At 40.5% G+C, this 16,186-nt stretch overlaps 1 protein-coding gene across 1 annotated transcript in view; it reads right to left on the reverse strand.

Annotated features, from left to right (window-relative positions):
- Positions 1-16,186, reverse strand: part of ALMS1 (ALMS1 centrosome and basal body associated protein) — a 72,406-nt gene that overhangs the window by 1,943 nt on the left and 54,277 nt on the right. The window contains exons 13-18 of the mRNA XM_080592084.1: positions 12,875-12,989; positions 11,583-11,837; positions 10,137-10,375; positions 8,833-9,016; positions 8,562-8,625; positions 4,368-4,467 (exon numbers count right to left, since the gene is read on the reverse strand). Coding sequence (XP_080448210.1) covers positions 4,368-4,467; positions 8,562-8,625; positions 8,833-9,016; positions 10,137-10,375; positions 11,583-11,837; positions 12,875-12,989 — 957 coding nt within the window. The remainder of the gene's footprint in view (positions 1-4,367; positions 4,468-8,561; positions 8,626-8,832; positions 9,017-10,136; positions 10,376-11,582; positions 11,838-12,874; positions 12,990-16,186) is intronic.

Genomic DNA, 16,186 nt, shown 5'->3' on the forward strand with positions numbered 1-16,186 from the left:
ACATCTCTATATATACATACAAAACGCAAAGCTGCTGACACGAATCTCAGTGTGGAATGTCCCCAGGAACTTCGTGAAGCCTCAGGACTCGAAAGCCTTACCCACACAACCTCTGAGCCTGCCCTTCAGCTCACAGGCCAGCTTGCAACTTAATAAGCAAACGCAGCGAGCGATGAGATGCTATCTCCCCTCTTTGCTCCACTTCCTGGAAGTGGCTACAAAACAGACTAAGAAGAAAACCATGATGCTGTCAAGAGAGAAAATGTAGCCAGGGGGATGAAAAACAAACATAAGAGAATCTTGTAAGGCAGCAGCAAAGTGCAATTCGGTTTTACACCTCTAGAAATGAGCGCTGTTTCCTTTGAGGTAGCGACACCTTGTGGCCCCTGTCTTGCATAGGCTCTAAAAGAAGTGTCGCATCCACACGCAAAAAACTTCAGTACTCCTGAAAGCTAATGCTTAATAAATAAATAAATAAATAAATAAATAGCTACAGGGAAGTATGTAGCTCAATAACTTTGCTATCCCCTTTATGGAGGTTTCTCTCATGCTTCATGTTTACAAAAATGACACACTACGTGCAGCGAACAGAAGAGCATCAGTAACAGAACAAATTTGTACCTGCTGAACTCAAAAAAAATTCAATTTCACGTGAGTAGGGTTGGAAGAGTTCCTTATGATTTATGCTGCCATCAGATCAGAAATCTGTCTCAAACGTAGTCTTCAAAATTAAAGGGCTTGCACCATTCCGTTATCTAACTAGTGTAATTTTATGCTCGGTTTGAAAGTAAAAATAGAGAAGGGACAGAATATCAGCCCAGACCCATGTGTATGTTGTGATAAAAATAACTTTTCAAATAGCAAAGTTAAGAACTTAACAATTCCAAAAGTTCAGGCGGCCTGCACAGCCCTCTCAGCCACGGCAGCATATGAACAACTCAGAACAAGCACTGCCAGCCCTTGCTTCTCGGGTGTCCTGTGTGAGTATTTTTACTTGTGCTTTACAAAAGGAAAAGTGGATTTTGGTTAAGATGTGTTTGTTAATTTGGGACCCTGTTTTGAGCCCCATAAACTCCGTTTCACCCCGCCCCCCATAACCTGTGCACTAATTTAAGTTCATCATCATCATCTGCTCCCTACAGCTAACGAGAAGAGAGATGCTGCCTCCAGGGAGCAGTGTGCCCCGCATAATAGTTGTTCACACTGGAAACACACAGCTGTGTTTTCTCCTTGGGATGCATTTTTAAGAAGCTGGCGTGCATTTTTCCTTCTGAAGACCTGACAAATTATATCAACATGCACTTATACCTAACATACCCCTAAATACTGCTGCAAGGGTTTCATTCACAAGTGATACTGGCAAACACTTGTCCATGGTCATGTATATAAGGACGAGTGTGTGTGCACGTTTAATTCACTGCTTCCCTACGCAGACATTAAACACCCTTAACCAGTGAGCCTTCAATGCACAGCAGAACCAGCCTGCACGTGGTACTGGCAGCTAACCACATCCTCAGAGCCATCTGCACTACAGTCAGTGAGGTATACACCTAGTTTTGCTTCTTACATTCAAGAAAGTGTCCCAGAGCCATATTACATCATGGTTGATATGTAATACACTTAGGGTGTAAGTACTCTTTGTTATGATAACAAATAATAATGGTGCTAGGAGAGGAGAGTGCTCAAATTCTCATTTACTGAGCAAAAACTAGAGCAGCAGGTAAGACATCCCCCTCCTTCCCAGCTGTTTCACTGGTGCTCCTCTTCCAGCTATTAATATTTAGTGCTAACCTACTGAGCCGCACCCTCACCTGGGGTGGCTGTGGCACGAGTACATCCTTCCCCCACCAAGATGTCCAGTGCTAGCCTGTCAAAATCCAAAGAGAGGACAACAAAGATTCATTAGGGACAAGTCATGCCCCTGAACACTGACCTGGAGTCAGAGAATATAGGTACCATGCCCAGCTCCGCCACTGACCGAAACGCAGCCTTGAGTAGGGCACTTGAGGGTCTAACCCCTCTCCCTTCCCAAGCTTTGTCTCTAGATGCATGTCAAACTATTTGGGATAGAACAACACCTCATACAAACCTAGCAGGTGGCAACAGGACTCCTCCAGGAGACTGCAATTAACATAAAAGTCAGGTTTATTCTAGAGCACTGATCTGCTGCATCATCAGCAGTTCACAAACTTGTCACTGTAAGAGATACTCAGGCCAGTTTGGATACCGTGAAGGATGATTTAAATGATAAAACCCTAGATTACGTATGTTTTTAGTCTAGCTTTTGCACCAGCATAACAAAACAGTTTTCTCCTCCTAATATTCTGTGTCATCTTTGGAGCCATTCCACAAAATCTGTAGCTCTTTTTTTCCCTGACACACAATCGGATCTGCTTTAGAAACTGATGCTCTCAGCAACACATTAACAAAATTCTAAACAAACTATTCACTGTATTTACAGCTACTCACTACAGCTATTCTGCATCATCAAGGAAGACAAAAGATTACAGTATTTACTGCAATGAATCACCATCCTCTTGCAATCAAAACAACACTTGTACACAAAACTTTCAATATGATTCCCTCTTCTTCCAGCTGATTACACTGCTTCAAGTGAGTTACTGCCAACATTCATCAACTCGAAGACCTTACTGTACTGGCATCTGAGATTCTCAGACTAGTAGCAAAATATGTTGTGAATATACAGTGCAAAAGCATAACAGCAAATTCAAGTAATTCTAGTCATAAGTACCCACAACCAGATTAGGAAGGTATTCTGGATAATACACCGCATTACAAGCCCCTGCTTTTAAAATCCAATTACTGCTGTTTCTAACAAATAACTGTTATTCCAGCTCTGGTAGAACAACTCAGCCAGAAAAGAGTTGCAGTGCTAAAAACTGAAGTGTAAGCTTAAGATCCAGAAGAAAAAAAATCAGTTTTCATTTTTAATGCATGTCCTTAAACCAGTGAGGCCTCTAATGAATTTTATTGCCTATTTCCTGAGTTCTGCAGAAGGCTGCATTTATTGGTACATGGGTTAGACAGCAAGAAGGTGAGTCAGGTTAGAACCTGAGTGTTGATAATAGACTGCTGTTTCCCATCTTTTAGCTTTTACTGTCTTAAGAGAAAGCGTTTGGATGGCTGAAACAGCTCAAAAAGGGATACAGTGGTCAGCCTGAGAGATGTGCACCACAGAAGGGACTGATTGGCCTCCTCTGTTTTATCACATCACTCATTGTATATAAATTGATATGCTTTGTTACACAGAAATACAAGATAATAAGATGTGTGCATATAGGAGGAGAGATAGACAGAAGACTCTTTTCCTTGTTACTCATTGTGATTAACCCAGGAGAGTCTCTAGCACGCAGCTCTTCAATCTTTCTGTCATTAATAAAACCTAAGCTTGACACACATAAAGCACTTGTTAAAAAACTTGGACAGCCAGGGAGGAAGAGCGCTAGCAGCATTGCTGGCTAGGACAGAAGCAGCTCCCTGCATGGATCTCTCCACTTCATGGCAGAACGGGTCAGGATTCAGCAGAGCCCTAGAGCGACCCAGCCAAAAGGGCCTCACAGATTCCTTCTCCTCCTCCACACAAAAATCCTGGAGTCCTCACCTCATCTTTGATCTGTTGCTGGTTGTACGGTGAGACCGCAGCACAGGAACTGTTCATAAAGTGCTGGTCAGTGTTTGTGGTTCAAAACTAGTCACACTCACGCTTGGGGATACCAGTTTATTCCACAGTTTGCCAGACAGAGCTGATCCTAGGCTGATCAGTGCCAGTGCATACTATCAGCCGAATAGGCATTTAATTGTGAAATCCACAGCCCTCAAATTTAATTACCACCAGGACTGCCAATTCTCCACTGGAGAAAAGTTAGAAACGACAACTCCAGGCTTTTTTTTAAACATGGCTATAAAGTTATCTGTGAATATTGTAAGTTAAAGCCATCTGCAGCAAGAGTACACAAGAGCTACAACAGCAGCCTTCAATTCTAGGAGCTTATTTATGGAGTATCTCCTTTGGATATGCTCCACAGCCCACCTTGTTCTGCTCTCAAGACTCTGCACATGGCCTTTTTTGTATGCTGCTTACATGGGACTATGCTTCCTTGTTGTTTTTTTTTCCTCCCCCACACAATATGTAGGTACTGGAAGGATTTCCAGGTTAGATGTTTGTGGGGTTTTTTGTTCCACATTTTTATAAGCTTGACTTCTTTGACCCTGATTATTCTAATCACCTAGCATCTGCAAAATAATACCACAGAATTAGCACTCAGTATTACTATAAAGCTTGTGACCTCACGGGAAAAAAAAAAATCTAACACGTTCCAATATAAGCACTTGACCAGAACACCTACCGTTTTGTAAAGCTGTGCTTTCAGGCGGTACGAGTTGTATTCCAATTTCCGCTTCTCTTCCTCTCGCTTCTTCTGCACTTCTGGCAGCTGCTCGTAGATCCTTAATGTAAATACAAAAAGTCAAAAATAGTGACTTGGCAGGAAGGAATTTATCGATGTAAAAAAAATTCTCCTTTTTATCTTCACATTCTGTTAAAGGCTACTGGCCAACCACAATTGTATTTGGGGTTTTACTAGTGTCGCACATGGAAAATTTGGAATACGCAGCAGTTGCAATACCAGAAGTTCCCACAGTCCATAATGCCCTTCTATTACAAGCAGCACCTCCTAAAAGCAATATTTGTAGCACTGAAACGACCATACAGCTGCTCTTATTACCCAGATGCAAAAGGTGGAGCTTCGACATCACCCGTGCAGAACGGCTTTGTTGCTTTGAAGGTGTGCTGCTTTGGAGTAACACGTTTACCCATTAACAGCAATATCCTTACGACAAGCATAACTTGAATTAAGCTGTTCAGGAATCTTTTCTGCCCAAATGCTGCCTTGCCTTGATCAATGCTTTGTCTTCTCCCCTGCTGAACTACTCCCATAGCAGAGCCAAACAGCAAGCGATGCTCTGAAATAAAAACGAAGGTGCCTAATGCTCACCCCAGTGTCAGCGCACTGTTCTAGGCTGTTTTATATGGTGCCACCTAAAGAAGGGACCTAATTGCTAAGATGGCAGAACAGTGCTGACACTGCCTCCCCCAAATCTTCCTTTAAGATCATAGGGCTTTACTCAGTTCATGACAGTGGTTGCCAGGAACCATGCAGCTTCAAAAAGATTACAGTCTATGGGACATGAAAATGAACCTTGTTCAAAATTCCAGTCCCATTATATTTAAAGCAAGACAGATACTATACCTCCTTCCTTAATGTACTGACTTGATAATCAGCAATAGGAGGAGGAAAGGAAAAAAAAATGTTACAATACCGCAAAGGTACAGTTTTAAGAGACTGCTTCATTCTTACGTCAACATGATAACAACTTTCCATAATTACTGTTCACTTTGAATATTTTAAATGCATCTATGCCTTCAACTCCTATTATCTGAAAGTGCTTCAACCCATTCCATTTTGAACACTGCAAATCAATACAGCCCACCAGCCGGGAGGGAGGAGAGGCGTCTTTCACAGTTGTCTTGGTCCTAACTCCAGCAGGAAAATAAGTTATTCTTCAAAACAGCAAAAGAAGTGATGGAGGCAAACGAGTCAACCTGCATTGATTTGCTATTTAGTCAGTAAGACTCAGGTGTTACTTCCATGTTTCAAAGGACAGAAGGACTAGAAATTAGCAGGAAAACAAACTAAAATGAAAGTGAAAGATGACTATGTAGGCAGAATCAACAAAGCAAGGAATCATATGTAAAATTTTGATAAGTATTGACTTTTATGTCCTAATTCCCCAGTATCAGCTATGGAGAGCCACACTCGTTTGTACAAGCATTACACAAGCGTGGGTATCAATCCATCACAGTTGAACTGATGAGCTTATGTTCTCTGAAGGCAAGGAAATACAAATCCAACACCAGGAAATTCTTTAACAGGCCACTTAATATTGCATCTATAGAGACAACTGTTATTAGATTTAAAAAATAATAAAGAAAATAAAGGAACTGTTTCCATGACCTACCTCTTTGCGTATATTCCTATTCTCCTACTCTGTCTGCAGCTGCTCTTAAGGTCATCTTTCTAAAAATGTCACTACCCACAATGCTGCTACAGAAAAGAGGAAGTAAACCATATTTGGATGCTTATTTTCCATCTCTGATGCTTTGCTGATAGGCAGCAGAGGGTGCTAGGTCTATAGAAGTGCTACTGAAGCGGGGGTGTTGGGGTTTTGTTTTACTACCATCTCACCATTCACTAATGGCTTTACCATTCTAGGGCTCCCCTCAATGAAAGATCAAGGTTTACCACACACTGATTCGTCCCACCATAAAGATATTTAGAGCAAGAAATGGACAAATCAGAACTGTAGGTAAACTCACTGAAAATGGTTTTCATTAGCTCTAGCTAATTTACCACAAGAAATTCCACTTATACCCTCGCAGAGAAAAAGCAAAAGCTTCTGTACTCATTATAGGTGTGGATTTCAGAAGAATGGTAGAGAATAAATGACTTCTCAGATCCAGCTGAGAGTTGGAGTATGACAGCAGTAAGAACAAAAAAATGTCACCGAGTGCGACTGCCTGAATCAGTCTCCATAGAAATCCTGCTGACTTCGGTATTATGAAACCAGAGTTTCTGAAAAATACTTGAGTTCAGATATGCTGATTACACAGCCCAAGTGACCTGAATCCAAATCCTTCCATTTCCACTAAAACATGGAGGTACATTCCTGGGGGAGGCTGGCATATTTACCACTTCTGTCGCCTTTTAACTAATGCCCTAAAAATACTGTTAAATGCCAAAGGCTATTGAAATAACACACCCTTTTTGTCCCCTAGCACATATATCACAGGGTTTATTTTATATATTGTGTATTCCAGTGGATAGTTTGCAGAATCACTATGTGATTTAGGCTGGAAAAGACTCCTGGAGGTCACCTAGTCCAACCTCTTGCTAACGCAGGACTAACTTCAAGGCTAGACCAGGTTGCTCAGGCCTCATCCTGGTAAACTTCGGACTGCTTCCAGTGATGGAGATCGTACCATCTCTATGGGTCCCAGGTCCAGCATTTCACGACCCTCTTTGTGAGAAACTCATTTCCTTGTCTCTCCCCTTAACCGTAACACATCACCACCGCCACGTGTCCCATCACCATACACCTTCAAAAGAAGCCTTTCTTCTGCCTTCTCTCAACTCCCCTTTTCTGGCAGGGGAACACCACTGCCACATCCCCACCTCCAGCCTTCTCCTCCCCAGCCTCCACAGCTTCTCTTCACACACCACATGTTCCAGCCCTGTCTGTTTTGCTGGCGTCCACCAGAGTCAGGCCACTTGGTTAATAACGCCCAGAACAGGTCACAGGATCCAGCTGCGGTCCCATGAGCACGAAGCAAAGGAAATATCTGCTTTTCCTCACCTGTATGAAACCCACCGTGTGGCTAGCCTTCATCACTGCAGGAGCACAATGCTGATTGCTATCAATTTGCTGTTCACCAAGCATCAGGCCACAAAGCCTTTTTCTAAGGGGCCACTGCATGAGCAGCCTGTCTTCAGGGGCTGCCAACGCCCTGATGGGGTGGTTGTGTCCCCAGGAGACATTTGATAGCTCTTGTTGATGATCTTGGCCCTTTCCAGCCTGCAGAGGTCTCCAGAACCTCCAAAGCTACTCTCAGGCATACCAACTGTTCCTCCCAAAAACTGTCTGTTCCTCCCAAAAAACTGCTGAGGTGTGTTCCACCCCATTGCTACTGATGAAGATGCAATGAAACAGTTCTGGCCCTAAATACTGTCCATAACACAAATCTTTCCCTTCATGTAGCACCTGCATTTGGTGCAACAAAGCACTTACACGATCAGAGAGAGCTTCGTGAGTTACAAATTTATGTTTAAGTATTTCTGCTGTTTCTCAGGTGGTACCTTTCAACCACCTCCTCTTGTATCTCTATCATTTCAGAATCCAGATGCAATAAAACACCATTTTTTATTAAACCCTTGCATATTCTCTCTGTGGCACAGGTATTACAGATGTTTAATACAACATTAGTGTGTTGTGCGTTTAGCTATAAGTTACTTGATTCAAACATAAGACAAAATCTATCACAAGGTGTTTTTTTTTTTCCAAGAGTAAAATCCTCACTATTCCTTTGTGGATAATTATTTCTTCCACACAGCTACCTCCATTTGGTGAAATGGTACCTCACTTCCTGCCCCAATTACCTAGTTTGCTAATGTTTAAAACTATACAGACACTCCATTAGCCTGCACCCTGCATTTCATCTCCTTTTGGGATCCAATATTTGGACAGTTTGCTGTAGTGTTTGGACTGCATATACTGCGGCAGAATACTCAATTTACAAGAAAAGTTTTTTCCAAAATGGTGTCATTTCCAGGATTTTATGAATAGGTGCTTTCTCATTCTGATAAAGTCCCTACATCTTGCACAGGAAAAGCCCAATTCTTTTCTTACAGATACAATTAATCCATCTTTCCTACTCATTTACTCAGGGCACTTAGCTATCTGAAACAAAAGTTTCTTAGCCTTACCGTTTAGATCTTTGAACCATTTCACTCTTCGGAATTGTTCTTCTCTTTTCTTTAACCAGGTAACCTAAATAGAAAGTTTTAGGATAAGAGCACAGTGAACAAGTCTGCTTATCACGAAGCATTCTGTTGCATCAATCTTACTCCTTTTTTGGATTTTTACAGATAATATAAAAAATTGTAATACTTTTATTAAAAATACACACAACCTTAAGAACAACGGGTAAATTAATTCATTCCTATAGAACACAAGGAGCAGAACCACAGAAGGTACCTCTGTCAGACAGCATGTGACTTGCATTCCTGTAGCCTTTCCTTTTCTCCGGAGGATTAAATAGCTCTTCGCGTTCAGACTGCAGCACGCTCTGTATCCTCCTTTCCTCCATTACAAGCTTCAGGTGCTTCACCCGCTCGCCAGAGCGGGAGATGAAATCAGGGCGATGCACTGCAAGAGCCTCCTAAGATGGGACGACAAAACAAAATCTAAAGTGGTCAGACAGACTCCCTACAGCTGGAAGAGAATAATCGAAATATCTAATTCATTACCAAAGCATGGGAAAAAAATCCCAAAGCAATATTTGGTATAATGTACAAAATCACGTATCCCTAGTGCTTAGTAGATCCTCAGAGACCTTGTTTAACACACAATTTGTCAACAACAAGAAAACTAACTAGCTGGAAGGAAATAAAATACCCAAAAAAATGAGCAAAAAGGACACAAACCTCGTCTCAAAAAAGCATAGCAAAGTTCACACAAAGTTGAGCCTGTAGAAGATGCCATAACTTATTATGGTCTCCCTTGCTATAAATCAATGGGCACATCAACATTAGCACTTCGGTTTTGATCAAAACTGGAATTTTCTTTTTTGTTCTCATTTTATTTTTTTAATATCTCCTGATATCCCTGTTTGCCACGCTTCAGTTTCCATCACAGAGAAGTCTCTAAGCACAGGAACAGATGCAACTGAACTTAAAGAAACTTCAGAAGTGCACCTGCATTAGCACTTGCCACTTTAGCTTTCACTTTTTATGGATGATCTTCTTCAAAAGTATTTCTGTATGCTGTTATCTGTATTTTCCCAGACATTTAGAGTGATCACATTCAATTTCATCCGGAGTGGACATTATATATGCATGTGCATGAATATCAGCACTTCCAGTGTTTGCACTGTATGAATCAAAGCCCGCTTTAATCACACGCTATGTACATCACACCATTACTTCTGCATGGAAGCAAGTATGACTTGGCATTACTTCAGCTACATTCCCTCTAGTTCCTGAAGCCAAATGATTTAAGCCCTAAAATATTAGCTCAGTTCAAATAGATTATCATATTGCGCAAAGTCAGTTTACAATAACAAGCAAACATGACCGATGACTTCATTGTGTTTTGGTTATTTTTTTGTTTTGCCTTTTTAAGGAAGAACGGTCTAACTTGTTGATTTCCAGCAATCATAAAGATGAGTTTACAAAAAAAAAAAAGAACAAAGTGTTTCCACAAGATTCAGCATTACTCCTGACAAAATCCTGTAGAGATCCCGGCAGCCTTACAGCAACAGCACAACAGCGTGCCTTTACCTGTAGCGTAAGCTTCACGAGCGGCCGAAAGGACCTGGTCTCAGCATCTCTTTCTGGCACTGCTTGCTGAGTCACGTTGCTGTGCTGTTGCTCTTGCCAGTTCTTCTCTCGAAGAGGCTCCCTCCAGGGCTTAGTGTTGGTCAGTGGTTCAAACCAAGACGGACCAGGACAAGAATTGGAAAAGTTTTCTTTCCTAGATTCAGATTTCAAATCCTCCGCTTGGACAAACCATGAAATTCCTGTGGAGAAGACCACAGAAGACAGTAAAGATAAAGATACACAATGCCCTTTTTCCATCCCCATCTACGGCCCTTCATGCCCAAGACCTCATTAGCTAAATACAATCTGGGGCCTAACACTGCAATAAATACTCACTTCAGTTATTACACCAATTTCAGTGGGACTCTGTACCAGACACCTTTGGTTGTTTCTGAAGAAATTTTTTGCCAAGTGTCAGTAAAGCAGCAAGCCTCTATCAAACAGCACTTTTGGAAAGGCACAAAATGGCTTCATTTGTAAGTTTCTTTCTTTGTAGAAGGAATATGCCCATGGCAGGGGGTTGGAATTAAATGATTTTTAAGGCCCCTTCCTACCCAAACCATCCTATGAATAGTTACTTATCAGCAATTACACATTTTAAGGAGCCTCTGTATGCGCTAAACCTGATGGCTTTTTATAGACTTTTTTGAAGAACAAATGTTTTACATCTTCCAAATGTTAAATATGTATACAAGAATTAGATTACTCACAGTTTACATACATAATGGGATTTGAATACATCAGCTAGTATTCTGAGCAGATATTCTAAATAAAAATGGTATGAGAGAGAGTGATTTGTCCCTACAACAACAACGATGATGACTAAGGAAAATATTTTTAAACATTTAATCGTGACACTGTGAAGACTGTCAGTAAATTTTAAAAAAATAATCAAGAAACTACTCCATCAGCCCAAAAATGCAACTCCAGCTGAAAGAGGGAAACAAGTCTAGCTCTTCTGGTACCAAATTCTTCCCTTAAATACTCTGGGAAAAAAAATAATAAAAAAAATTGTTCTTTGAAGCCTTAGTATATGAAGCAGTAAGTAAAACTTAACAGGGTCAAGTTACTCAGAACTTAGCAGAACCTTTTATACCTTGAAAATGAAACCACTTATCTACAAGATTCCTACCTTATCCCCTGCCTTATTCATTGCCTCCTATTTGCTACCTTTACTGGAAAGGCAGCATCTAATGGCTTGATTGAAAATGCATCATAGAGCATTAGAAATCTCATTTGCCATAGTGAGTATTTTTGTTTAAAATTTACTGATTAAAAACAACGTAAGAACTGACTAGACTAGTGTCAGAGACTACCGTGTTCCAGTTAATCCTCCTCATACGTTTTGCTGGTCGCTGTTGAGATGCACAGCTTTTCTGCTCTGCAGAAAGTGTATTTTGGACTGACCTTGTGGTAAATGCAGTCTGCTCCTTTTTGTCCTTTTCTCCATGAAAAAATTGCCTGGCCGTCCCTTCTGCTTACCCTTGCTTCCTGCTGCCTGATGATCTGTGACCATACCAGCTGACTCTCCAAAAATACCATCGACACGATGCCAGGGTTTCCGTGGCCGTTGATTTGGCTGGCTGGGCCTTGGTGTAGGAAAAGTCACACCAACATCTCGGGTGTTTTTCTTAGTTGCACTGTTCACAATCTCCAAGTCTCCTGTAGACCAAAACAATGCAGTAACATCTTATTCTAGAGCATCTGGAAGTACTTCAACATCAGCACCTACGACACGCATAGCTCAGGGGGTGACCCTCAATTTTTAATTTGGAGTTGAAGGGTCACTTATTTTACCCCATCTTCAAGAGGCAACATCTTTTATAATACCACTTCAAATTCAAAGCAAAACCACTGTTACTTGGGATTGTTACTATATGATAATTAAATAAAATTAAAGATGTGTACATCCAGTCCCCCAGGCAAAGCAGGGATATTTTTTATTTGCATATTATTTATACATTTGTATAAATACATAACATATATTGTGTGTATGTTATATATATATAAATAATATACAAATATAATATACAAATATATACGTGTATTGATTATATATTTGTATTAAAAGGGTGTGGGAGTAAACTTGAACCACCACTGCACATGAAAAAAGCAGTAATAAATAAATTATGTGTCTGATGACTGAAACAAAACCACTATTCAATTTTATGGTAGGAACTTGGCATTTAAATTAAAGTAATGGAGGAACTGGAAACTGCCACCGGAAAAAACTGAATGCAGAACTGCACCAGTCCAGGATGAGCTTGTGTTTTAAATAGAACATAACATCCAAAATATTACCAAGAGGAATGTGAAACACTGCAGTCACAGGCCTTCTGAAATAGTATGTGCCTACAAAATACATTCTGTGAGTAACAGATGTCTTACAGAGAAAACAAAATATAAAAAAAATAGTCAGTCCACCTTTACGACTGAAATGAATCAGAAGTTTAGGTTAATAAAACTTACTAGTGAGTGAGAAAGTTGGCTACTACTCAAGCAAGACAAGAAAGGAAATGAAATGGGTCATTTTAATTAGACCAGAACATTCTTCTCTAAAAGCACATGAAGTGAATTTGAAGAATGCTGCACATACGTACCCATAACCAGGATTGTACAACAGACCCTGGAAAATGTTTTCAAAGAGATAAAAAGCAGAAGCAAAACACAAAAGACAAACTTGGAAGCCAGCAGCTCACCTGCTTGGACACCTTTGTTTAACATCCGTGTTCGTCGCTTGTTACTAAGAGCTGAGCTTGGCCCCCAAGAACTGCTGCTTGAAGAAGTTGAATCCAACGAAACACGGATTGCCTTCTGGAGGGGGAGAAAAAACAACAGAAATTCCTAAAAACCTAAGTGAAATGAAAAGGAAGAGGGATTTAAACAGCAAGTCATCCCTATTCGCAGTACCTTGACTCTAATGTTATTTAGATGTTTAAGAGGCTGCTCAGTGTCTCCTATTGCTGTGCCACACAACAGTCAGCCTTGGTTTTATAGCCTCATGCAGCAATGCACTTTGAGCACCCTGTTCTCGTAAGCAGAGTGCACGGTTTCTGTAAGATCAAATTCTGCACGGTGCTGAGCATCCTCCTGTTCATCTGTCCGAAGCTCAAGGGGCAGCATAGCCTGTCGAGACAACTCGTCCAAAGCCCCTCTGCAGCACCAAGACCATTTGTTGGCTGTGCTTTCAGGAAAGATTGCAAAGCGCAAGGTATTTCTGTTTTGGGAAGAGGGAGAAAATACATCTGAACCGAATCCTATATTCCTACCCTCTCAAACCAAAAGCCTTTAGAGGTGGCTGGTGTTGCTGGAGGGACAAACTGTCTTGAAAGAAAAACACGTTGCTCTTTCAAGTAAATTCACAGCGAACTCCAGATCCGCAACGCTGGCACGAAAGAGCAAAATCTTCTCAAAGCGTGAGAAGTTCTCTCACCCTTGCGATCCTCACTACAAAAAGTTCTCCAGGTGGAGAAAATTCAACTCAGAATCAAGAAACATGAGGCCCATGGTGAGAGCACAGCTTAGGCGAAAGAAGGCTTTCACATCAACAGTCACACAAACAGGAGCTCCAGCCACAAAGAGAGTAAGCAGCATGACTGCCATAGAATTTAAATTATTTTAATATGTTATAACTTAACAGACATTTAAAATGGAATATATTCTAAGGGTAATGCATCTAGTCCATAAGCTGTTTGGTTATAGAACGCACAAAAACAGTAGTGCTTTATTAACAGCAATTCAGTGGCAGTGCTTCCCTGGGCTTCAAAGCCAACAGCGCAGCACAGACCAGCCTCTGCGACTCTGCTCAATTTCATTTTTTAATTATGAAGCAGATTTTGTTTTGGTTTTTGCTTGATCATAGCAATTAGTGTTCTATTAGTAACTCATAACGCTAGCCACAATGGAAATGAACAAAGGCTTTTTATTACCTTTTTATTGATCCTCTGCTACCACCACTTCAATGCAAAACAATTTCATTTCAGCATTTAAAGCAGGCAATTTTTATTCTCGTGCACGCCGGGAAGAGCTGTTTTTTAGTTTCATAAAACTATTACAGCTCTGACACAGTGCGCTAGGCAGCTGTAGTAGGTCTGTATCTTCTTTCAGAGAACAGAAGCAAATTTGAATATGGGCTGCTCAGCAAAAGGGAAGATGGGATGAAGCAGGGAAAAAAACAAGATAACCCATTTACATGCACATGCAGAAATAAATACAAGCAGCGATTCGGTACTGAATATCGACATGCATATCCCTATTTGGACCAGAATACTCAGCGCAGTGCCTTCAAAGCCCTTCAGCAGTTAAATAGCACAACCTTTAGTTTTGTACCTGCTACCAGATGGCAGCTTTAAGAGTGCTTTAGAAATAACAAACTGGAATAGATGAAAACCTTCTGGGATGGGTTCAGCGTCTATAAATAAAAAAAGCTGCAATCAAGTTTTCTGGAAGCAGAGCTGACAATAGGCTCTCAAAAAAAAACACTGAGCTACAAAGCGCAGCACTTGTCTGCAAGATTTGTACAGTAGTCTCCTTAGGAGTAGAGCTCCTGCTATAAATAAACAACAGTTTCTGAACCACAGATATTTGCAACTAAAAAAAAAAAAAAGATCTTGATTTCTGTTCTGCCAAATATCACGGAAATTACCAACATTTGGGTTTTACCATGAAGTTAACATTCTGCCATTAATTTTCTCTCATCCTTACTTGAGGCAGGTCAATCATCTCTTTGTACGTTGGTTATATATTCACACACACAGAGCACATCATGAGATAAAAGTTACCACTTTCTAAGAGCCATATGGATTCAATGCAACACCAAGCACTGAGAACAGTGAGTCTTTATTCTCATGTAAGTATTACTGGATTCTGTTATCTATCTCTTAGGTGGTTTTCAAAGTCAAGTAGACTACAGGTTGTTTTTGAGGTCTAAATAGACGTTGAAGGATTAGCCTTACAAACAGAATATGGAATAAAATCATCATGCCTCATCCCTGGCAGTGCCCAAGGCCAGGCTTGATGGGGCTTTGAGCAAGCTGGTCTGGTGGAAGGGGTCCCCGTCTATGGCAGGGGGGCTGGAATTAGATGATCTTTATGGTCCCTCCCAACCCAACCTATTCTCTGATTCTACGAACTTCCCAACGCTACAACCATGGCACAGCATGTTGGATCCTAATTTGATATTTAGACAGTCAGTGTGCTGATTAACGGTGTTAATGTTACAAAGTTTGACTGTTTTATTTAATAATATTAATAAAAATATTTTAAAACAATTCTTAGCCTTGGAAGTCTTTCTTCCCAGACTTGCATTCAGTAACTTGACAGACAAATTTAGTTGGTTGTATTAAGAAAAACTAACTTGTTTCTCTAAAATCCATTATTAACAATAACACTATCACTTTCTTCCACCAAAAAAGAAGAAATATTTCCTACTTGTTCCTGTACTTTTCAGCATTAATGTACATTACAGAACCCCAGAACTCTTATTTCTTTCTATAATCATCAAATCCGTACCATGGCCGCCTTTCAGGAAATTAATTTTCATTTCTCCTGCAGGAGGCCACGTACAAATTCAGCTGAAGTCATCAGAACGATTCTCTCAGCTTCATAACAGCTTTACTCCAGAGTTTTTGTCTAGAACTCTCAGGCCAAATGCTTTCTTTTAATATGCCTAAACTGCCAAATACAGAAACTTACAACCAGCCAACACTCAGATGTTGATTAAACTCCAACATTTAAAATAGACAAACAATAATAAAATTCATATAAATCCTTTGATCCTTTTTATTAAACAGTATTTATTGTTGCCCAGATATACTTAGGTAGCAATATTCAGTCAAAAGCTGCAACCTGAACTTTCTACCAGGACTGCAAAAAGCACAGAACCTGCACGTAACTAGAAATAAGACAGAGCAGCATCTTGTTTCCCAAGACTACCTCCCAGGCAAATAAAGGAAGAGGAAAAAAGACACAGAAGAACAGAAAGAAAGGAAGCAGGATTGATCTTTTAAGGT

Source organism: Anser brachyrhynchus (assembly GCF_964034855.1).
Source record: "Anser brachyrhynchus genome assembly, chromosome: 4".
NCBI classification, from domain to species: domain Eukaryota; kingdom Metazoa; phylum Chordata; class Aves; order Anseriformes; family Anatidae; genus Anser; species Anser brachyrhynchus.